Genomic DNA, 25,970 nt, shown 5'->3' with positions numbered 1-25,970 from the left:
AAATAAACATGAAACAATCGACAATCACACCAGCGATATATATTGAACCATCACAGGTTAGCCACAACACATACTTTATCTCACATCACTAAAATGTACCTGATGAACACGGACGTTAATAATAACACCACAGCGCCACAGTGGGTCACGCCCATGTAGAACACATTTCAAAAAAAATTTAAAAATAGTTGTAGTCTTCGGAATTGAATAAATTATATATCTATTAAAAGGTAATAGTCTGCAGATTCAGAAAACGCAAAAAAGTAAAAATTGAACTTTTCATGATTTTTGAGCCTTTCCGGAGCCCCTTAATTATTTACGAGTTAATTTTCGGGTAATCTACGTCTTTCGCTTTCGAGATATATTCTACTGATGCATGTCAGTGTTTAAGGAAGCATCACAATTTGTTTTATAAGTACCTAAGTACTTCGCCAGACCTTCAGTACGGTACCTTTTCCCCGAATGCGTACTAAATTTGTTGGAACGTAAAGTCATATATGTCCATATTGCGCCGTTAGAACAATAGACCATGTAATGGGTATCTCGTTAACGGCAAATTATTGTAGAAAACGGAAAGCTCCGCCGTTATAACCTCAGATAGCCCTATCGGGGCCGACCACCGTCAATGGCGTCGTCTGGATGCATATGAAGGGGCGTGGGGTCACACACCGCTCTCCCGGCTGCTGTCGGCTTTGGAGCCTCTATTTCTCATTCAGGCAGTTCCTCAACTGGAAGAAAAGTTTGTATGGTGGGCATCCACAGCCGTAGAATTATACAATGATGAAAAAGACCGCTTCAGCTGTATGATACATATTTACATATGATTCAACTATTTCGCGGCGTTAGAGCCACCTCCAAAACGTATAATCAACCTGTTTCAGTTAACATTTAGATCAACCATATATGAAACTGAGTAAGATCATTATGTACTCACATTTATTTCAAAAGATAACCTGTAGATGACCCAACATTCTTTGTCCCATTGTGATAAAAATGTTCAACGGTCAAGAGTTCTGCTTTATGCCGTTTATTTTACCTTACCATGTGAACGTAGGTTTTGTCACCTGCGCATCATTTGTTTTATAGTTTTGCAGCCCATCTGGTTACCACTTTAGCCTTACTCTAGATTCCCTGTATCAGGATGATGTTCCCTGCATTCTGCTTTTCCTCAGTCCTTTTCACTAGATGGTCTGTTTTGTAAGCAGCATTTTGTCTAAATTACCTTACCAATGTAAAGTTAACTTTCATCACCTACACAAATCATTTGTTTTATTTTTCACCTCCATCTGGTTTACCACTTTATCGTTGTTGTAGATTTACTGTATCGGGATAATGGTCGCTGCATTCTATCCTATTTTAAACTGGACTACCGACTTCTTGACAACTAAACGGTTTTTTCACAATGCTGGGTCATCTGCTGGCTATCGTTTGAAATGAATTACTAAATAAATGTGAGTACATAATTTTCCTATTTAGTTTTGTGTATGGTTCGTCTAAATGTTAACCGAAACAGGATCTTCATATGTTTTGATACTGTTTATGTACAGATGTATCCCTGAAGATGTTGCTATAACATCACGAAACTAATTGGATCATAAATAAATGTAGTTGAAGCGGTCTTTTTCATCATGCTCCTCAGTTGGCATCCGAGGCTGAGTGGACCCCACTCCAGTCCTCCCACCAAGGAGAAATGAACCGGGAAAGAACGCGGATCCTCTACATGGCACGCTGAGACGGACCCCACCATGAAGCAACCATCAAGTTTCCCCTTTGCGCCTGATATCATTTCTGTTCCAACTGGTATGCGGTTTCCATACAGTATAAATATTTTGGGATTCTAATCTCTCGGTTGTTAATATACTTTGATGTTATACTTGTTTGTGTGGTACTGTTGTAAATTGTCATCTTTTTATTTTATTTTAGAAGTGTATCTAGCGCGTGGGTGATTTGTATATCATGCCACAGATCTGAACGTGGTGATTCTGATATGCGTGACGTGCGATCAAGATACTCTTACATATCAGCGAGAGCCAAGATTAATGTACCCTATATTGAAATATATCACATGTAACACAACTGGCGCTGTTTTCGCAAAAACTGAGCAGGACCTATAGACAGTCTTTTCTCCAAACTGGCCTTGAGTACCGTTTGCGTAACGACATGGGTTCGAGTTTCAGGATTCGCAGTGGCGGCTTGGCAGAGGAGGCGCGGCGCACGGTCGGCTGCCAACATTCCGCCCTCTTAAAGGGTCAGTCGGGCGGCCGCTCGCCGCTCCCTGCTGCCCGCTGCCGTGTTCCGGCGGGCACAGCTCTGCTGAAACTCGCTAAACAATGCAGCACACCTGGGGCTGCCACAGTCTCGACATCGCACCCAAATCTTTTCTCAAACACAAATTTATTAAGATGCTGGAACTGGTGCAATTAAGGAGGGTGGTGAGTGGGGGGGGGGGGGGGGGGGAGAACCGGGGAACGAGCCAGCAATACCTTGGTTTCCCAACCACTAATTCAACCTTTTGGGCAAATGTATTATGCTTTCTTGTCGTTTGCAATCGTAAGCTCTTGTATTTCTTAATTCATTTGTCCGGGAGAGATGTCTAGTACTAGACAGTTACATTCCTTACTTTTGCGAGGTAATCAGAAGAAACCCTTCGGCAACGCAGAGAAAACTGGACATCAGTTTTTTGCCACTTGAAAACGCCTTACCCATTTTTGGTGTAGGAACTACAGTTTCCACCTACAGCTTTCACTGTTGTTTAGCTTTTGGCGTGAAGTGGGAGGTCCAGTCAGCACCGAAACGATACAGAAAATAAAAAGAAGGAAGATTAAATTTCGTAGTATCGTCAGTGATAGAAAGTAAAGTATAATGGCATGGTTGTCTCGGATGCTACGAGGGGCAGCTTCAACAGTCTAATTGGAAAGGTTTCTCCTGTCCTTCGCGAACACTGGCGTCTTTCCATCTTGAAGTGTGGGAGTTAAGTGTATCTGACTAGTGTAGAGAACTGTATGGCTGTTCTTTTAGTGTGGTGTCGTGCTTGTGTCGTTGAGAAAAGGGTGAGTGTAACATCCGGTGCCAACACGTAGCCTGCTGCCCCCCTCCATCACACGGATCACCGTCAACACTGGGGTCACATGCCCTCGTACAAGACACACCATGGAGTGGCTGCATAATAATCCAGGAAAGTGACGGAAAATGTACGTGAACTTCACATCATCACCCCTCCTCCACGTTGCCGGAAAGGAAAGGGAAAGCGGCCAACAGCGCGACGCGTACTCAGGCGGTTACCCATCCAAGTACTAGCCACGCCCGACGTTGCTTGCCTTCGGTGACTGACGGCAACCGATGTATTCAAAGAGCCGAGGCCGTTGGCTATCGTCAACAGTTCGGTCATTAGAGGTGGAGCTCAAACTCAGATACCAAAACTCTGAGGAAAGAAAATACCTTGCCAACATAACGATCTCACCATTCACTTCAATCTTTTCACTGAAAGTACGGAAAACCGGACATTGGCAGAACGGAGATGTGAGCACCACTCTTCCCACTCGTGGCGCAACGTCAGTTGTATACACGCCCTGGTATAATGAATTCGTCAGCACTGTCCGATACTTTTAAAAACTATGCGACACTGGCACAAAAGAATTGAGACTGCTTCCTTCCACTACTTGGGAACTAAGCAAGCCGAGCAAACAAAACTGGCCCTAGGAGATATGACACTAATGCCATCTTGTAACATCGCCTCTGGCCTTGATCTCAATTCGGCGAAGTAGATCATACTCTGCCATAGCCACTCACTGATGATTGGTTTCCGTGGACCTAACAAACTGTGCAGATGTTCAATGCTACTTTTCACCCGCTGTTGGAGTGGAAGATGTCGACCCTGCAGTAAGGAATAATACAGCAGGCAGCTCAATTGAATAGGTATGGACATCTCTAAAAGGAGCAATCACGAAAGTTGGAAAGACAAACATAGATTTTAGGAACGAAGAACTCTTAGGAACGAAGAAACCTTGGGTAATGGGAGAAATACTTTAACTGATCGACGGGTAAAGAAAGTACCGAAATGTTCAGAGATAATCGAGAACACAGGAAAATAAATCACTAAGAAATAGATAAATAGGAACTGCAGGAAAGCCAAGGCGAAATGGGTGCCGGAAAAATGTGAAGAAATAAAAAAAATCATCGGAATGATTGATTCAGCGAATACAAAAGTCAAAACAACCTTCGGTGAAATGAAAAGCAATGGCGGTAACATGGGAATTGTATTATTAAATGCAGAGCAGAGAGCGGCTTGGTGGAAAGAGTACACTGAAGGCCTCTTTGAGGGAGAGGAACAGTTCGATGACGTGGTAGAAGAAGAAACTGGAATATGCATGGGAGAGACAGGGGCTCCAGTATTTGTCAGAATTTAAAAGAGCTTTGGCAGACTTAAGATCAAATAAGACAGAAGGGATAGATCACATTCTATCGGAATTTCTAAAATCACTTGGGAAGTGGCAACAAAATGATTATTCACGTTGGTGTTTAGAAGATATGAGACTGGCGATATACCACCACATTGTTGGAGAAACGTCATCCGCGCAATTCCCAAGATTGGAAAAGCCGACAAGTGCGAGAATTATGATACAATAAGCTTAACAGCTCATGCACCCAAGTTGCTGACAAGAATAATACACAGGAAAATGGATAATTAAGTTGAGGATCCTTTAGAAGATGACCAGTTTGGCTTTAGGAAAGGTAAAGGCACCAGAGAGGCTGTTCTGATGTTGCGGTTGATAATGGAAGCAAAACTGAAGGAAAATCAAGACACATTCACAGGATTTGTCGACTTGTAAAGAGCGTTCGAAAATGTGAAAGGTGCTACAAGAACAAAATTCTAAAAAGATAGGAGTAAGCTATGGGGAAAGCCGGATTATGTACAACATGTACAAGAACCAAGAGGCAACAATAAGTCAGAAAGACCAAGAACGATGTGTTCGAAGTAAAAAGGGTGAAGGCAGGAATACAGTCTTTTGCCCCTATTTTTCAGTCCAAGAACCAATGACAGAAATAAAAGAAAGGTTCAAGAGCGGGATTAAAATTTAGGGTGAAAGGATATCGATGATAAGATTCATTGATGACATTGCTATTCTCAGTGACCGAGCAAGGTGGCGCAGTGGTTAGCACACTGGACTCGCATTCGGGAGGACGACGGTTCAATTCCGCGTCCGGCCATCCTGATTTAGGTTTTCCGTGATTTCCATAAATCGCTCCAGGCAAATGGTGGGATGGTTCCTTTGAAAGGGCACGGCCGACTTCCTTTCCCATCCTTCCCTGATCCGATGAGACCGATGACCTCGCTGTTTGGTCTCTTCCCCCAAACAACCTAACCTAAACTATTCTCAGTGAGGGTGAAGAAAATTACAGGATCTATTGAACGGCATTAACAGTCTAACCAGTACAGAATATGGATTGAGAGTAAATCGGAGAAAAACGAAAGTAATGAGGAGTACAGAAATTAGAGTAGCGAGAAACTTAACATCAAAATTGGTGATCACAAAGCAGACGACGTTAAGGAATTTTGGTACCTTGCAATCAAAATAACACATGACAGTCGAAACAAGGAGGACATAAAAAGTGGACTAGCACAGGTAAAATTGGCATTCCTGGCCAAAGAAGTCTACTAATACCAGACGTTAATTTGAAGAAGATATTTCTGAGAATGTACGTTTGGAGCACAGAATTGTGTGCAAGTTAATTACGGACTGTGGGAAAACCAGAATAGAATAGAAGTATTCGAGATGCAGTGCTCCGGAATAATGTTAAAAAAGTTGGACTGCCTAAGGTAAGAATGAAGAAGTTCTTCGCAGAATTGTCAAGAAAGGAGAATATGGGAAACACTGACAACAATAAGGTTCAAATGGCTCTGAGCACTATGCGATTTAACTTCTGAGGTCATCAGTCGCCTAGAACTTAGAACTAATTAAACCTAACTAACCTAAGGACATCACACACATCCATGCCCGAGGCAGGATTCGAACCTGCGACCGTAGCGGTCGCTCGGTTCCAAACTGTAGCGCCCAGAACCGTACGGCCACTCCGGCCGGCCAACAATAAGGGACAGGATGATAGGACACGTGTTACAACATCGGGGAATAACCTCCGTAGTATTAGAGAGGACTTTAGAGGGTAAAATCTGTAGAGAAAGACAGAATAATTGAGGATGCAAGTGCTGCTCTCAGATGAACAGGCTGGCACAAGAGACAAATGATGAGTAAAAAAAAATTAATTTTTCACAGACGACTTAGCTGGACAGTCGCGGTATGATAGAACACCTGAATAATCGGGAAACCAGGAACGTATGCTTGTAGCCCCATGAATGCATCTCTTCTTATCTTGGAAGAACGAAGTGTACACGGCATATTAATCACGAAGTTGGTCACCTGTAACGTGAACTAAACATCCTTGATTCGCATTGACGGTAACACGAACGGAACGGCACAAGCCTTGATTTGAAGAACACATCAAAAACATCGCAGAACCTCTTCCAGCCTGAACTAAACCCTGCACATGCACTGCAGGTTAAACGCTTCACTGGGCGGTCGGTGTGTACTCAACGCCTTGCATCCTTTGGAAAGACAAAATGGCCATTCGTGGACGACGATACACGGCCCTCTCAACTACAGTCCAACTACTTGTTTGAGCCAATGAAGTCGTGCAGGTTGATGTGTCGCTGTGATCAGAGGCCGTTACCGAGGTACTCGATTCCAAATATCGCTAGCATATAGTTCCGTTCGCAGTCTCTGCTCAGAAAACGGCTGAGATGAACCTACATTAACTGACTGTCGGGTTTGTAAACGATTGTCTTTGACAATGCGTTAGGGTCGTGTCTAGTCTCTATGGGTTAGGATATTTTTACGAGCTGTTTTTAATAAGTAATGTAACAAAATTTTTGCTAAAAACAGGTTCGGTTTATACGGGATTTCAATACACCATATTTCTCCCACTCCAGTGGCTACAAAACTATTCAACATAATCTCTGTTCAACACGACGACCTTGCGACACCTTACTGGGAGGGCCTGTACGTTTGCATGGTACGACTCTACTGGTCGACGTCGGAGCCACCTTCCTGCTGCATGAATAACATCCTCGTCAACAACGTACTGCTTCCCGCGAAGTGCATCCTTTATTGGGCCAAACAGATGGAAGTCGGAAGGTGCGAGAGCCAATCTGTACGATGGATGAGGAACAAGAATCCAATGAAATTTTGTGATATTCGGTAAAAAATTGTCACGATCAGGCTCGTAGCAAACAATTCCGCACAGATAGCCCTTCGTTGTTTTTAATGATCTTCTGTTAGGTGGCGAGGAACCTCATACATCTCTGAGTTTATTTGTGCAGCGATATGTTTGATTGTCATCCGTCGATCACCTCGAATGAGAGTGTCCGCACGTTCCAACGATGCAGGTGTCACAGCTGTGTGTGGCCCGCTGGCACGCCGGAGATCGAACAGCTTTGCTCGATCTTTTTGCGATGATGACAGGCGCTTTGCCAAGGAGTCACCGTGCTTTTCTTTACTACCAACTCTCCGTAGACATTCTGCAAGCTCCTACGAATATCTGCGATGCTTTTGTTTTGCTGCAAAACAAACACTCTGGTTGGAATGCGCCTCCGTTAAAGATGCTGCTTTGAAGGCTACTTATGACGTCACCAACTATCGGAACTTCATGAAATTATGCGGGCTAAAGCGGGAATATTCCCCAAGTCCCACAACAAATTCCGCATTTTTTCCAAAGAAACCGGCCGAGAAAAAAAGGTGTTATATTACTTAATGAACTCCCCTTGTATGGCATCTGTTCCTAAGCCGCATTACCTTGTTGAGAGTAGTACATAATCCCTTGTAGCCGCATTGGGTAGTCGGCACTTTACAATGAAATCGGGCAGTTTCATCCACAGTACGGTCACGGGCACGTCCAACATGGCGCTTCTTTCTGTCATTGTGTCACGTCTACTCCTCGACATGTATGAACGGGCTGTTTCCATACAACCGACTGGTTCATATACACTAGTTTACTACGGTGACTTACATCAGCGCTGTAGGATCACATGACCACCTGGTAGCTGCCCTAAACAGTCGACCGCTCTCCAGAGCGGTGTGATCTTTTAAAGGAGTGACTAACTTTTTCTCGAGTGAGCTTATTTGCGGTGGCATATGACTACCCGACTGGGGTTTTCGGTACTGAACTGTGTCCTTGCATAACATCATCTGTCCTTCGGCAGTGGACGTGTAGTTTGCTACGGACGTGTTAATATGCAATTCTGGGAAACGTCGAGTACGAGGCTGACACAAAAGCAACCAGATAACGGAAGCAAATTCCTGGTTTTACCAAATGGTAAATATCTGGTGGCCTCATGGGAAGAAGAACCCAATAAAGTCCACACACGTCTGTATTTATTCGTTCAGCTACCCAAAACATATTTCCATGCCTTTTTCCGTGATGCTGCGCATGCGCTCCGTTCTCTTGCCCTTTATGTGATGATCAGCAACACATTTGTAGTAAACTGTTCGTCCGCTGCCACTGAGTTGACATATTTTGACTGTATTCGTCAAATGACGTAAAAAAAAGTTGGCAGAATTTTTTTTCGATATTCCCGCTTTGTTTTAATTCATTCAACTATGGGCTCTTGCGGAAACATTGTATTTTGTGGTAAGTAATACATGGTCCAAGTACATTAATGTGACCACCACCTATTTCCGACGTCTAAGTGTAATAATAACCACTCACAGACGCCAGGTGGCAGCACTAGCAGTGGAGGGTATATAAAATGTGTCGCGGTGGGAGGGAGGCGGGGGGGGGGGGGGGGGGGAGCGCGAGAAAGATGTGCAGTCGCAGTCGTAATGCGGATACGGATCGATTTATCTGACGTCCACAAGGACATGATGATTGGTTTTCGGGCTAACGGTGTGGAAGCATTTCCGAAATGGCTAAGTTTGTAAACCGTTCGCGTGCCGCCATGCTTAAAGTACACCGTGCAACGCAAAATGGCGCTATCCAAAACCGTCGCTGTCCACCGCGGGCCATAGATGAGAGGGATCAACGGGGGCTGCGGAGACGTCTGAGGGTAAATAAACGTGCAAATGTTGAGCAACAGACCGCCCAGATGACCTAAGGGACTACCAACAGCGGCTCCTCAACAACTGTTCAGCGAGCGTTGCTGCGTATGGCCTCTGCAGCAGGCGCCTGGTTGGTGCACCTATGCTGTCTGTTGTCCATTGGCGACGAAGACTGGAATTTGCAGGCCAGTAGCGCAATCTGACGTCCGCTGAGTGGCGGCAGATGTCGTCTTCAGATGAATCACACTTTTTGCTCATCCGCACAGATTGTACGGCGTGAAACATCTGAAGACAAATGCCCTGCAACAATCGAGGAAGCGTTGTTTGTCTGCGGAATGTTTTCGTTGCATTTCCTGGATGATCTCGTCATTCTGGAAGTCACAATTCATCAACACAAGTATGCACTTATCCTTGGGGACCATGTCCGCCTCTACATTTCTTCCTCTCGGTATGATGGCATCTACCAGTAGGACAATGCAATATCTCACACAGTTCGTAGTTTACGTGCGTGGTTCGACGAGAACCACAATGAGTTTGCCGTACTTCAAAATGGCTCTGAGCACTATGGGACTTAACATCTATGGTCATCAGTCCCCTAGAACTTAGAACTACCTAACCTAAGGACATCACACACAACACCCAGCCATCACGAGGCAGAGAAAATCCCTGACCCCGTCGGGAATCGAACCCGGGAACCCGGGCGTGGGAAGCGAGAACGCTACCGCACGACCACGAGATGCGGGCTTGCCGTACTCCCCTGGCCACCAAGCTCGCCGGATTTAAATCCAGTCGGATATCTGTGGGACCACCTCGATCGGGGTGTTTGCGCCATGGATCCTGAACCGAGAAACTGGAGTCGGCATGGCTGTTACGTCACTGTCGGAAACTTCCAGAACGTGACTGACACTCGTCCTGCGCGTTCGCGCTGCAAATGCTGGTTATGCAAGGTTTTAACAGGTGGTCACATTAATGTGACTGACAATGTGGAAACCAATATGTTGTACTGGAAGGCGAGTGTTTATTAGTGGCAAGAATATCGTCAGAAGCACCCTAAGAAAGCATAATAGAACCGCACTTGTTTTCTATAATAACAAACGATCTGACGCGTAGAGTGAGCAACAATTTGCCGCGGTTTGCTCTAGTGTACAGGAAAGAATCGTCGTTGAGTGACTGCAGGATGACTTAGATGACTTAGAATTTCTACTTGGTGTGTTGCCCAATTTCACAAAACTGTATTATTTTTTCGGATTATAAGCCCAATTTCCACTGCAATCTGATTCCAAAGATTGTAACCAAGCAAAGATAAACGCATGGCAACCACTTAATTCATCGCTTCAACTATAGAAGCCGTCTCTGTTGACTGTTTTGGCACAATTGTATTGGTATTGCACAGTTTTATGACATTCTGCAGAATGACATTAAACTATTCCATTTTGTACAACCAACTGGAGCTCTCTTTAGATGGAGAATGTAAAATAATGCCTATGACAAAAAAGGAAAGACCCGATACTACATGATTACAGAATCAGTAGCGAACTTAATGAGCACACCAAATGGAATTAGTACTTAGAGGCAATAATAACAAATCAAGTAAAAAGGCACAACCACGTAAAATCAGGTTCTGCGAAAATGCAACACTACTGGAAAGGAAATCGCATACAAGACAGTATTGGGGCCAATTCTATTGCTCCAGCGTGGTGGTCTCGTGGAAAGTAGATCCCATTAAAGTCCACACACATCTGCATTCGTTCGTTTCTTACTCAAAAAATATCTGTATGTTGTCCTTATCAAGTAGATACGGCAACATAAATCCATAAAATTCAAAGATCCTTGCTACAGGATGGTATAGTACACACGAAACTGTAACAGAAAGTTTATGGAAAGTTAAATGGGAGCCCTAATTTTTTGTACAACAAGCACTTAATTGCAAAACCCTGGAAATAAAGCTAACATGCTCTGTAATCATATACTGTAATTTTTAAGTCCTCTGGATATTGTCAAGAAAAACCCTGCTCTCAGGGGCAGAAGTTGACTTCTTATTTTAAGTATCCGTATCATAATCCTTCTATTCATAGATAGTATACCAAACATTCTACGTACAATTCAAATGATCATAAATATTTTTAGCGAATAGTAGTCGAAAAATTAAATTTCCCGATAATACTAGATATTTGTACTGAGTATCCGTTAGTAACATTATAACCCTCGTGGAGCGTACACAAAACTTCGGCTCAGAGGCTAAGCAAATTTCATCCATTTGTTTAATCGATGTGTTTCTCTCGCTTGGACGGACGGATTTCGTTTGTACAGTACTGACCCACTTACGACATCGCCCATGCAGTTTAGTCGTTCACGGCACCTTGGCCAGCTTAATTCTCCGTAACGTCATGTTTTATTTATATTTTAACACTTTAGTTCGCCTGCAGGTGGTGAAATATGGTACGCTGGAGCCACCTCTAAAACCGGCGAGTGCTTCGACGCTTGACTTGAAGGAATACAGTTCAAATGAGTTACCTCTTCCAATGACGGGACGAAAAGCAAGTGGAATACAGTTCAAGATCACATGAGTGTTAGTCAGTGTCCTGGATTAAAACCGTTCTGCAGTACCTCGTGGTATGAGGACATTTGTCGCCGTCTTTTGCTTACTCCGTGCTTCACCCTCTACTTCATGTTCATAACGAACCATAACGGACATATCGTGATGGAAGATGTTTTTCTCTCGTTCTGATCTCTTCTTTTGTAGATTTCATCTCGTTGCCGCAGAGGATATAACCGACTATTGTTTTACGTTTTACGAGATACTCCTTTAAAAAATCCGTTTTACAACCCAGAGAACATTGGCCATAACGTTACCGTTAGGAAGAACACGACTTCACACTTTCTTCGATGCACAGCTTACTACTTCCGTCGCTGTTTCATTTCTGGCGTGATGCAGAAGAACTGCGTACTAACCACAGCAACGAACTGACGCACTGTATCCGTTGGGTTCATACTACATATGGTCCAGATTTTCGTTTGCTGTTGTTCAGTATTCACTAAAGGTGACACCTGTATTACTGAAATCTTTCACATAATTATTTGTAACATAAACATTTATGACATATATTTGACGTCATCTGTTTCATACATCTTTAATCGCCGACCGTCCTACGCCGTATTATGCACTACCTCGATACATTCATCTCTGTTCACAGTATTATAACGTCCTTCTAGTGGTTCATAAAGGAGTGAAATAAAGTTATGGTTGAATTCACTCGCTCTATCGTTAGTTCTTAAAACTATAGGATGCTACATAGGCCAAAGTAAAGAATCTAATAGCGGAATTACATTTGTCAAATTAAGCAAACCACACATGATGTGACTGCTTTCAAAGTACTATAAACAAAACTATTTGACAGCTCACATCGGCCCTAGGCTCATGTTATTGTTCATCAGAATAACAAAAACAAATCGTTATTGATTAGTACCAGGTCGAAAACTTTCCTAATTGCATATCGCATGAACAATCGTGGTATGTGATCACAACATTGGCAGCAGTGGGAGGGTGGGAAGAGGGGGGGGGGGGGAGGGGGAAGGCTAGTAGTGGGACTTGTCAGATATATTAGCAGTAATTGCAGAATGGCACGAATCACATTATATAGTGAAAGTTGCAGTGTCTGTCAGGCTTTCCATGGTGAGCTGTCAGTGGGACTTGTCAGTAGTAATTGTAGAACGTCCCGAGTCACATTATACAACTGGATGTTGCACCGTTTGCCACTGTCTATCGGACTTCCCGCGGGGGCTATTAGTGAGACTTGTCAGACACGCTAGCATTAATTTCAGAATGACACAAGTCATAGCACACAACTCATTCTCAATGGAGAGAAGTCTTCCGAAGTAAGAGTGATTTCAGGTGTGCTGCAGGGGAGTGTCGTAGGACCGTTGCTATTCAAAATATATATAAATGACCTTGTGGATAACATCGGAGTTTCACCGAGGCATTTTGCGGATGATGCTGTGGTATATCGTGAGGTTGTAACAATGGAAAATTGTACTGAAATGCAGGAGGATCTGCAACGAATTGACGCATGGTGCAGGGTATGGCAACTGAATCTCATTGTAGACAAGTGTAATGTGCTGCGAATGCATAGAAAGAAGATCCTTCATCATTTAGCTACAATATAGCACGTCAGCAACTGGAAGCAGTTAATTCCATAAATTATCTGGGAGTACGTATTAGGAGTGATTTAAAATGGAATGATCATATAAAGTTGATCGTCGGTAAAGCAGATGCCAGACTGAGATTCATTGGAAGAATCCTAGGGAAATGCAATCCGAAAACAAAGGAAGTTGGTTACAGTACACTTGTTCGCCCACTGCTTGAATACTGCTCAGCAGTGTGGGATTCGTACCAGATAGGGTTGATAGAAGAGATAGAGAAGATCCAACGGAGAGCAGCGCGCTTCGTTACAGTATCATTTAGTAATCACGAAAGCGTTACGCAGATGATAGATAAACTTCAGCGGAAGACTCTGCAAGAGAGACGCTCAGTAGCTCGGTACGGGCTTTAGTTGAAGTTTAGAGAACATACTTTCACCGAGGAGTCAAGCAGTATATTGCTCCCTCCTACGTATATCTCGCGACGGGACCATGAGGATAAAATCAGCGAGATTAGAGCCCACACAGAGGCATTCCACGAACAATACGAGACTGGAATAGAAGGGAGAACCGATAGAAGTACTCAAAGTACCCTTCGCCACACACCGTCAGGTGGCTTGCGGAGTACGGATGTAGACGTAGATGTAGATGTAGAACTCGAAGTTGCACCGTCTATCAGACTTCCACAGGGAGCTAGCAATAGGACTTGTCAGATATGTTAGCTGTAACTGCAGAATGACATGAGTCATTTTATAGAGCTGTAAGTTGCATTGCCTACTAGACTTTCCACAGAGAGCTAGTAGCGGGACTTATCAGATACGCTAGGAGTAACTGAGGACTGACTCGAATCACATTACGCAATGACCTTGCACTGTCTACCAGACTTTTCAGGGGGAGCGGCTAGTAGTGATGATACGTTAGCAATAATTATACGATGACACGAGTCACATTATACAGTTGGAAGCTGCACTGTCTACCAGACTTCCACGAGGGTGTAGTAGTGAGACTTGTCAGATACGCTAGCAGTATTTTAAGAATGACACTACGCATCGTTATACTACTAGAAGTCTCACTGTCTACCAGTAGGATACTTGATTAGGGGTCGATAAAATGATCATTTGCTGAAGAATAGTACAAGCCACCGTTAAAGAAATGAAAGTTTTACTGCGTATCAGATTTTGCACTGGGCTAGTGGGGGACGGTGCCGCACTGACCAGTAAGTGAAGAAAGCGGCGAGGGGCGGCTCGCCGCAGCCGGCGCGCTCCATGCAGTCGAGGATGTCCTGCGGACAGGCGCCGCAGGCCCGCTGCACGGCGTCGCTGTCTGCGTCGCCATCGCCGCTGCCGCTGCCACTGCCGCTGCCCACGCTGCCCTCGAGGACGCTGTCTTCGTCGCCACTGTCCATCTTCTCTGGAGGCGTCGAGTGTCGCAGCTGAGCTGACCCGCGCGATAGCACGGCACGGGGCGGCCACTTGTTTCTGCTATGCTATTATTGGCGGCGCCGATCCGCCGGCTGCTTGCAGCACTAAATAAACCTGGCCGCTGGCACGGCGGCGGCGGCGGCGGCGGCAACAGCGGCGACGGGCGCGCGCTCTGCCCCTTCATCCCCCACTTCCTCCCGGCTGACATTTACGCGCCTTCCATTCGCTAAATCGCAACTTATTGCAAACGCCTGCAAAGTTACACGGCGTGTCTATTGCAGCCCCTCCAGCGGCTGTTTTATGCACGTCGTCCAGCCCAAAAATTAATGAGGATCTGAGCACGAACAATAGGTGCAACAAACTGGACAGAGCTTGCCATCCCTGTAATAATATTTAGAGATCAAATACCCTCAACCTAGACCTCCCACAACACAAGACCATAAAGAGAGCTTCAGTACTCTATGTCTCAGAATTCCTGAACATTTTTAGCGAAGGACAACTCATGGAATGTGGCCTAAACGACAGAAGGCATCTGCGAAAAATTAAGGACCCCCCATGAAAGAAGGTGTGTGTAGAGAAGCAGACACAACGAAGATCTCTACTGACATCTAGATAGAAATACAGAGTTAAGAAAGAAAAGTCTGATCTTCTGTAGTCTCTTAGTCGGATGGATTAGATTTACGTGAACAGCCTCCAGCATTGTCTCTAGAGGGAAAGCAGCTTACGAGCTCAGAAGGCTGGTTACGAAAGATTTCCTGCAACTGCAAATTGACCATACCAGAGATAATTACAAACTTCTTATGAGAACATCGGATTATCTCCAGTCACTAACAGCTATGCCGAGCGGTTCTAGGCGCTTCAGTCTGGAACCGCGCGACCGCTACGGTCGCAGGTTCGAATCCTGCCTCGGGCATGGATGTGTGTGATGTCCTTAGGTTAGTTAGGTTTAAGTAGTCCTAAGTTCTAGGGGACTGATGACCTCAGAGGTTAAGTCCCATAGTGCTCAGAGCCATTTTTAACAGCTATAGAAATCTGATAGGGAAAGGAACAGAACGAGAGAATGTGGGACCAAGAGGAAAGATAGTAGGATTACGGCCTATGCGACCCAGTAAATGCCTAAACCGAATGTAGTAGTATGGTTAATGTCGTCCAATCAACCTGAACTGTCTCTTAGACATTATTATGGGAATGAGTACCATTGCTCCACGACTGTAATCAGTCGACTCTTTTATAGTCATATCCATTGACGAAAAACAGGGAACATGAACTATGAGAAAATGATTGTACAAAATTTTATTCTACTGTTCTCAAAATTTATGTGGGACACAAACATCTCAACTTGTTGTAACACTCCATAAAATACGAAATGAGAAATCCTCAGCACCTGAAGAAAATGACTATGACATGCAAAGAAAAAGGATGCTAAAAGTCGAATCGATGACCCACTGGGTACATGTCTTTTATAAAGGAGCTACTGTTTTCTATCTTTCAGTTTTGTATCGTGGTTTCTCCTAAAGATGGTGTTCTAAAAGTTGATTTAAAAATATCGATCAATACTGTTTGACAATTTTTAACTCTCGTATATTTGCGATTAGTTCTGTTTCACTATACATACACTCCTGGAAATGGAAAAAAGAACACATTGACACCGGTGTGTCAGAGCCACCATACTTGCTCCGGACACTGCGAGAGGGCTGTACAAGCAATGATCACACGCACGGCACAGCGGACACACCAGGAACCGCGGTGTTGGCCGTCGAATGGCGTTAGCTGCGCAGCATTTGTGCACCGCCGCCGTCAGTGTCAGCCAGTTTGCCGTGGCATACGGAGCTCCATCGCAGTCTTTAACACTGGTAGCATGCCGCGACAGCGTGGACGTGAACCGTATGTGCAGTTGACGGACTTTGAGCGAGGGCGTATAGTGGGCATGCGGGAGGCCGGGTGGACGTACCGCCGAATTGCTCAACACGTGGGGCGTGAGGTCTCCACATTACATCGATGTTGTCGCCAGTGGTCGGCGGAAGGTGCACGTGCCCGTCGACCTGGGACCGGACCGCAGCGACGCACGGATGCACGCCAAGACCGTAGGATCCTACGCAGTGCCGTAGGGGACCGCACCGCCACTTCCCAGCAAATTAGGGACACTGTTGCTCCTGGGGTTTCGGTGAGGACCATTCGCAACCGTCTCCATGAAGCTGGGCTACGGTCCCGCACACCGTTAGGCCGTCTTCCGCTCACGCCCCAACATCGTGCAGCCCGCCTCCAGTGGTGTCGCGACAGGCGTGAATGGAGGGACGAATGGAGACGTGTCGTCTTCAGCGATGAGAGTCGCTTCTGCCTTGGTGCCAATGATGGTCGTATGCGTGTTTGGCGCCGTGCAGGTGAGCGCCACAATCAGGACTGCATACGACCGAGGCACACACGGCCAACACCCGGCATCATGGTGTGGGGAGCGATCTCCTACACTGGCCGTACACCACTGGTGATCGTCGAGGGGACACTGAATAGTGCACGGTACATCCAAACCGTCATCGAACCCATCGTTCTACCATTCCTAAACCGGCAAGGGAACTTGCTGTTCCAACAGGACAATGCACGTCCGCATGTATCCCGTGCCACCCAACGTGCTCTAGAAGGTGTAAGTCAACTACCCTGGCCAGCAAGATCTCCGGATCTGTCCCCCATTGAGCATGTTTGGGACTGGATGGAGCGTCGTCTCACGCGGTCTGCACGTCCAGCACGAACGCTGGTCCAACTGAGGCGCCAGGTGGAAATGGCATGGCAAGCCGTTCCACAGGACTACATCCAGCATCTCTACGATCGTCTCCAAGGGAGAATAGCAGCCTGCATTGCTGCGAAAGGTGGATATACACTGTACTAGTGCCGACATTGTGCATGCTCTGTTGCCTGTGTCTATGTGCCTGTGGTTCTGTCAGTGTGATCATGTGATTTATCTGACCCCAGGAATGTGTCAATAAAGTTTCCCCTTCCTGGGACAATGAATTCACGGTGTTCTTATTTCAATTTCCAGGAGTGTATTTGCAAAACACTGTCAGTTTCCAAAAACTGTAAACGTTTTCTCTGGTGCACGTTCGGGCTAGTAGAACTTAAATCATCGTTTCACGTTTTCTCGTTCTTATTTCAAGTTACTTAATTTAATTACACAACTCCTGATTGCTTCTATTTTTGCCTTCGCTATTTTACTCATGGCTCAAGTGTTTTCCTTAGAATATTTCTCACGTTTCTGGGTTTTTGATTTTTCATCCGAGGGCATCATTTCCACTTAACATACGTTCTAAATTTATTCCTCCTCTAAGGAATAGACGGTGTTATTATTAAGGTCATTTACAAAAGTTCTCTGTATCGGTGTCTTCTAGATGCTGTGGAGTCTGAGTGAAATATTTACTCATGTTGTGGGACCTCGGTCGCAGATACCTGCACTTACAGCCAAACTGACAAAAGAAGCAGATAAGTTCCTCGCGGCCGCCCTTGGAGTTCCCATAGTGTCGCCCGCAGCCCCACTGCCGGTCGCGACCCGAATCCACCCACTTTTAACAATGTGTACCGCGCCCAACAAATTACACTACTGGCGCTGCAGTCTGGAACCGCGAGACCGCTACGGTCGCAGGTTCGAATCCTGCCTCGGGCATGGATGTGTGTGATGTCCTTAGGTTAGTTAGGTTTAACTAGTTCTAAGTTCTAGGGGACTAATGACCTCAGCAGTTGAGTCCCATAGTGCTCAGAGCCATTTGAAATTACACTACTACTTTGCTGACTTGATTGGAAGGTGGACCTGTATTAATTCTCTACACTACTACGAAATAAAATCAGTCTAAATAAGGATCGTCAGCCTACCATTGGCCCTCCAAGAAGGATTAAAATTGTCACTAGTCCAACAGTAATATAGTGGTGGTGAGACGTGGTCAAATGGTTCAAATGGCTCTGAGCACTATGGGACTAAACTGCTGTGGTCATAAGTCCCCTAGAACTTAGAACTACTTAAACCTAACTAACCTAAGGACAGCACACAACACCCAGCCATCACGAGGCAGAGAAAATCCCTGACCCCGCCGGGAATCGAACCCGGGAACCCGGGCGTGGGAAGCGAGAACGCTACCGTACGACCACGAGATGCGGGCAGAGACGTGGTCGATCGGAACTTTGAGAACGACTATATCTGTCCTCGCGTTCCCATGTAGTCCGACATGAGGCCACTGTCAAATGCCATTGCCCCCCCAATCTGCATAGTACATGATTCAATTACTCGGCCAAACGGAGACTCACAATGTGGCCCCTTTTAAACTCTTTAAGGTGCTGACAGCGCTATGTCTCACGAGTAGGCGGCGCCTCTGTGTACTTCACAGTGATCTCTCAACATCTGACGCTATTCACGCCCCTTATGTCCCTACCTACCAGGCCCGGTAACAACACTGAGCCGTGGTAAAAATTGCTGTTTTGAAGAGAGCGCCGCACCGCGTAGTGTGAAGCAGTCGCCCTCCGTTTCTGGCGGTGGCGCCGCTGTGGCAATCGCAGCTTTGGTGCCTCCCTCTGGTGGGAAAGGGGAAAGGTTGTCTATTCACGTGCATTTAAGGGACGCTATGAGCTCATCAAAGGGGTCAATTGGTCAGCCGGGTCTGTGTGGGGCAGTCAGTGTCTGTCTGTCGTCCGGAGTGTTAGTATGTGTTAGGCCGCCAGTCTGCTCGAGTTTGTTCAGGCAATGGGAATTGGCGGTTGGATCGATCGGTTGGTCGGTCGCGCACTGGGACGCATGATGGCTTGTCCGTCTTGAGCGTCGGCGCATGTGAGGTCGCCACGTCAGTCCAGTGGGCCGCTCCGTATAGCGAGGGGTAGTGGCTTCGTGGCCGACACGAGAGCAACAGGAGTCAACCAACGACATCGGTCTGGCCGCTGCGAGCTGCGACGCCGTGAGACGGGAGATCGGCGCGCCTTCCTGCGCCCGTTGAAGCGGCTGACAGCGGACGGTTCGGGAGAGCTTTTGGGGATGCTGCGCCAGGTCTTCGCCAGACATCGCAGTTTTTTAGAAGTTAAATGATTCGTGATATGTTGTTTCATTTACTTGTTAAATTCTACTTGTTTTCTTGGTCAGTCTCTCGTACCCAGCTTGCTTGTCTGTCTCCCGTCCGTATTTGTTAGGCAGTTAGTGTCTGTCTGTCTGTCTGTCGGTCTGCCGGTCTGTAGTACGTTAATAGCTGCCTCTGTCATGTTTGTCGGGTTCTGTGTTAACGAATTGATTGCTTGAAGTGTAACGGCCGAATTCCTGAAAATGTTTTTATCTTGCCTGTCATCTTGAGATGCGGTATATGTATCACGTAGAGCATGTTTGTATATTTTATGTAAGACTGCATATAATTGGTTTTTATTTAAATGGTCATTTTAATACATAATGTTGCCACCCTTCCACCGTAAGAGTTTTTTTCTTTTTTAAATCAAGTTGCACCTTCGGTGGCAAGTTAATTTTTTTAATGTTAGTGTTTTGTACTATTTCCTGCCCTCCTATGGGGTGCATAGTTTATGTGCTTGTGTGAGTTGTTAAAATTTTTAGTATGAAGTAATCTGATGTGTTGCAGACTTGCACCAGTGTAGTCTTTCAGAGGTTGTTGTGAGCGGTCGTGACTACGGCCGTGTCAAAAGGGAGCGGCAAGGTTCTCAGCCCGAAAGCTCATACTGTCAAAATTTATTCTTTCTGCCTCTCAATAAATTGTAACTTGATATTTAGAGGGTGCTTTCTGTTTATAATTTTAAATCTGTTTAAAAAAAAGGGCTTTAGGAATAAAATTTCCATTTGTTGAAAGAATTTTAATTTTTTTTCATCATTTACCCACTGGCAACTACTTCCAAGCTCACATAGTGCGATTAAATGTGATAATTTTCTTGATGAATCGTTAGTAAATAAAGTAAATTCTTAAGAAAAGATTTTGAAAGTAATTTCACGGTTCAAACACTAATCGAGAAAAAAAATAGTGACTCGGGAAGCCTTTTTACATGTCACAGAGAATTGCAACTCTAATCTTTGACATGCCCAACGATGGTGTATACGTGTACAGATTTAGACTGACATCCGACCATGTCTTCTGGGTGCTTCACTTTTTTTTTTTTTTAGACGGTGTATATAGCACTTTCCCTCTACTTTGAGTAGGCCTAATGGTGAAGTTGTGAACGCCGGCCGCTGTGGCCGAGCGATTCTAGGCGCTTCAGTCCGGAAGCAAGCGGCTGCTACGGTCGCAGGTTCGAATCCTGCCTCGGGCATGGATGTGTGTGATGTCCTTAAGTTAGTTAGGTTTACGTAGTTCTATGTATAGGAGACTGATGACCTCTGTTGTTACGTCCCATAGTGCTTAGAGCCATTTGAAAGATTTTGAAGCCGTGAACGCTTCTAAATCCACAGCGATTAGTAAAGTACAATAAAGACATCATTGTGAAGTTGATATCATACTAATGAAAATAAATAGTTCCTTGTTCTCCGGAACGAGATGTGTAAATTGTTTTTCTGATGTGCAGATGCGAAACCACCACGGTATTTATCAAAACTAGTGCGGGGAACAGCCTAAAAATTACACATTACCTAGGGTGTAGACAAACGCCTATCTTGCGCTGAGGTTCCAATCGGACATGGCGTGCGTCCTTATTGAGCAAGAAATCATTTGACGAGAACGAAAGGCTTTAGTCTTTCTTATTCTTATATTATCTTATTCTTATTCTTAGGCTACATTACGAGGGCATTTAGGTTTGTGGTAGCAACGCGTGTATAACTTGCTCAGATATACGTTTCATGATAGAAGAAATGCATCCATGCTGACTGCTATTCAGCGGCGACGAAGGCTGGAATTTGAACGCCAGTAATGCAACTGAACGTCCACTGAGTGGCGACAGGTGGTCATTTCAGATGAATCACGATTTATGATCCATCGGCGTGAAACGTCTGAAAGCAGACGAACTGCAACAATCGTCGTCTCCTCACGAGTTTAATTCGTGGCGTATTTCGGAGCCCATTACATCTGTATCATATTAATAAAATCTATCTCGATATGATACTTGTTCTCATGAAAAACAACTAGTTTGAAATACCACAACAATATATTGTAGCCGGTCTGGAAATGAGGGAGCATTATGGTGTAGGAAAAATTTTCCTGGCGTTCCCTGGATGATCTCGTTATTCTCGAAGGCACAATGGATCAACATAAGTATGGATCCGTCCTTGGGGACCATGTTCCCCCTACATACAATTTTGTTTTCCTTGGCATGATGACATTTACCAGCAGGGCAATGCAACGTGTCACACAGCTCGCAGTGTATGTGCATGGTTCGAAGAGCATCAGGAAGATGTTTCCGCACTCCCCTAGCCACCAAACTCCCCCGACTTAGACCCAACCGAGAGTCTGTGGGACCGCTTCGACCGAGTTGTCCAAGCCATGGATATCCTAAACCGAGAAACCTAGCGCAGCTGGCCACGGCAGTGGAGTCGTCATGGCTCCACATCCCTGTCGTTACCTTCCAGAAGCTCATTGACACTCTTCCTGCAAGTCTCACAGTCTTTTGCAGAAAGTGTTTATTCTCACCTTTGACAGGTGACACGATGACATCTACCTGCAGGACAAAGCAGCGTGTCACACAACTCATAGTGTACGTGCCGGATGAGATGAGGAAGGGAAGTGAATAGGTATGTGTGGAGATAGCAATGTATTAATAATTGCTTGAATAATTGGAAAAATTTATTGGAAACAAATTTGAAGGTAGTTTATGAATCTGTGCGCAATTGTGGGTGAACTTTAATTGATATCATTATCAACAGACCTTTAATATCAATACATTCAAGCTCAATAAACGTAATTTGCATTACGTACTGCTTCACATTAATTCCATTGTGTTTAGTCTTGATTGTAACAATATCGAGGCAGCAACACTCCACCGGATTCCGCGTAAATTCTTCTTGTCTGCACCGAACCTCTTGATGCAGGATCTCGGCCGCGCGTGAAATGATGAACAGATGGGAGTTGACCTCCTAACCGTGCGAATAAATTTTGCTTTTCTAATAGCTTTTTATCACACTTTTAATGTACGGCTGAAATACACATTTTTAACAATACTCGTACGACGCATCCAAGCATATGTCCGGACGCTACCACTTCTTGAAACAAAAGGGTGAAGATACAGGAATTAAAAAATTGAAGAGCATACATCTTACTTTGTTTCTTACACATACATCAAACCATTATCCTTGCCACAAAACAACTCGTTAATTTACCTTCGGTGGTGACTATAACTCATTCAGTTTACATAAAGCTTATATATAAGAAAAGAAACGAACGAAAACATAATGTGATTCTATGCAGAAGGATTTGGCTGTTGGGACGACTGGAATCTACAGATGACTGGAAAATAAGAAAGGAATGATTGTTTGGCTATTCCGCGACAGTGGAGACTGGGAGAGAAGGATGTGGAATAGATAGATTAAACCAGAATGTATAGGCGGTTGAAGATGAGGAGTGCCTAGTTGTGGAAAGTTGTGTAGGCATGAAGTTGTATTGAAGTGTGTCTCGTATACTAAAGTCTATTAAGATAATGTTTTCTCCTCGGTCGATCAGTAATGTATTTACTCTGTTATTGTTATCTCTATAAATATTATTGTAAGAGTGAGAATGATATTCACATGTACAACGCATCTTTACAAACACTTTCCGTATTTTTTTCCTCCTTTGAGGTAATCGTTATTGCCTAAGAGCGCAGACTTATTGTGCAGAGATTAAACACTATTTATAAGAACACTCAGTAAGTCTTTCTTAATTTCAGGAAATGTATATGAAATCTGCATAAGGCGTATGTTGCGATCTCTATCGGATACTTTTTTTAAAGCGATATTCTTTATCGTTGAAAGCGTATCATCCAATAGTATTGCAGTCTTTGACGTGTCTGAGCCGTGCGTTGATTCCAGTAAGTTTTTATGATGAACATAAACTCGTAAATAAAAGAGAAGGATAAAAAGAAATATCTAACTAGCATATAGCTTCTGTAGGTACCTCTTCAAAGCGAGTCAGAACTCCAATAATATTTAGGCTTCTGCCAGAAAATTTCAGAAAGTTGTGATTTATGACTTTTGTTTAGTGTTTGCGTTTAAAATGCGTTTTAATGAACTGTAGATGTTGTGCGCAGTCTACACGACAGGAGGGATGTCAAATTACTGAGCATTCGCCTGGGTGACACAGCAGCCCACCTCAGAACACACTCGCATGAAATACTCTGGCACATCTTACAGTTTTCATTTGGCTTTAGGCCAGTTTCTATACCAGTGTAGGTGAATGCTGAACTGAAACACTGTTTCCACGTTGGATTCACTATTCACAGGGACAAAAACATGCAACGCATCGCTACATAGCTAATGCATTCACCAACACATGGCATTAGTTGCTTTAAATGCAACGCTGAAGTTAGCCAAGTTCAAATTAAACCTTCTCAGTTGCAGCCAAAGATACTGCAACACAATGAACATACTCGACCAGCTATATTGCTGTGAATGTCATAAAATTATCCCATGACGAAAGAAGAACGTTGCGATTGTGGCATATGGTGCAATTACTGATATTTTGTTTTTATCTTCAGGTTTAGTGTTTCATAGTTAACGGAATTTCGAAAAATGCCAGTGGCTAATTATGAACGAAACATTTTGTGTTATGAGTACAAACTTATCCTCACTTCTCTGAACCATCAAGACTCTAGAGCAGTAAAGATACATTCCAAAGAAACCATACGCCAGGTAAATTAGTTATTTGCTAAAGTGAACTGTGGAACATAGTTTCGCGAATGACGTTTCTCTAACACAGCAGATACTAAGAAAATACAAAAACATCGCAAATGAACTCCTAAGTTGTAAAAGGTGACCACCGAAATTGGAACGGGAAAGTATATCATGGATCGTTATCTAGGATATCTCCACCATAAATGGCAACATAAACTGAAATATAACTGTGTGAAATGGGTATCGTAATAAAGAGAATAAATAGTTCCTTATCTTACACAACAAGTGTACATCAGCTGACGTCTCCAGCTTCTTCCAGCAAGATGCAAGGTGTAAGAAAACTTAGAAAATAGCTAGGATATGTATGCATCCAAAGCAAAGATTACACGTTTCGCAGAGAGGTTATGCAGATGTCTTTGCTCACTTAGGGTAACACGATTGTGAAACCAGGAGGTACATCCGATCATACAACTGTAAGAAAGTAATTGTCAAATGGTACCCATCATTAGAGGACTCTGCCATAGGTGAAGAAAATGCCGAAAACACGAATAATAAATATTTAATACAAGGAGATAAAGAATTTGAAGTTAAATGTTTGCAAAGGCTGAAGATCACAGGAAGATTGATGGAGACACTACTGATGGAAGTTGTGGTTCAAGTTGCCCTCGCAAGGGGAGGTTCGGTGGGGTGTTACAGTTCTAAACATTTTGCTGCTTCATTCACTAAAGCATCCCACCACAAAGCACGTGAGAGTGGCACCAATTCCCACCGCTCGACATGTTTTCCCTCGCTCCTAAAATGCTGCGCCACACGCCAAATAAACAACACAGCAGCTCGCCATTTCGCAAACACCTTCTCCGCAGCTCATTTAATTCCGCCCGGACAAAACTAGCGTCAAATAAAGGTGGTGGAATTTTAATGATCTGGAAGTTGGCAGTCGCCTCCAAAAAGCGAGAGAGCAGAGCCACGGTGCATATAAATAGCGACTTGAAATGCACATTGCCACTGCAACTCTCGGCCCCTGTTACGCAGTATTTCGATCTTTGTACACCAATCTGTTTCATTTATTTTAGAATTCACCGTTTCCTTACCACGACTTCCAGCCAACAACCACTCTCTCTCTCTACGTGGTTTCGCGCGTCGTTGGATAGACACGTACCGCTCACTGCCAGCAATCTTAGCTGCCTTTCTGGACCAACACAGGGAACATTCTCTTCCAAAAATTTCTATCCAACTCTGTATCAACGATTTTAGAGTTTTGTTGAGAAAAGCCTGTGGCAATTATGATAATATTTCTGAGGTAGCACCAGATAAAACTAATATTTGAAATTATTTCTGGAATATTCCGACGGTTCTTGGAGGAACATAGACACATTAAACACATTTAATACACAATATTAAAGTTCCAAAAGACATCTGTTTACTAGTTCGCTATGAACCGGCTTTCGGCTTCCTAGGCCATCGTCATATAAGTTAAGGAGTCAGATAAGTTAAGGATAGCATAAAAAGAGCAGGAGATTGAAAAACTAAGATTCCACCTTTACTCAACACGCTCTGAGTGAATGTCATTCA

General features: G+C 44.4%; 1 protein-coding gene across 7 annotated transcripts in view; it reads right to left on the bottom strand.

The window, feature by feature from the left end:
* The window catches only part of LOC126259460 (golgin subfamily A member 6-like protein 22), a 426,680-nt gene that overhangs the window by 350,249 nt on the left and 50,461 nt on the right, over positions 1-25,970 (bottom strand). Inside the window, exon 1 of one of the 7 annotated variants that reach the window (XM_049956339.1) lies at positions 14,441-14,731. The exons of 3 other annotated variants lie outside the window; for them this stretch is intronic. In XM_049956339.1, coding sequence (XP_049812296.1) covers positions 14,441-14,631 — 191 coding nt within the window. In that variant the 5' untranslated portion in view covers positions 14,632-14,731. Of the gene's footprint in view, positions 1-14,440; positions 14,732-25,970 lie in introns of those variants that run through there. 3 more of the 7 variants (XM_049956347.1, XM_049956298.1, XM_049956290.1) reach the window with 3 other exon arrangements.

Source organism: Schistocerca nitens, chromosome 1 (assembly GCF_023898315.1).
Source record: "Schistocerca nitens isolate TAMUIC-IGC-003100 chromosome 1, iqSchNite1.1, whole genome shotgun sequence".
In the NCBI taxonomy this organism is placed as follows: domain Eukaryota; kingdom Metazoa; phylum Arthropoda; class Insecta; order Orthoptera; family Acrididae; genus Schistocerca; species Schistocerca nitens.
The sequence above is the reverse complement of the archived record's forward strand: the minus strand, read 5'-3'. Positions and strand labels throughout refer to the sequence as shown.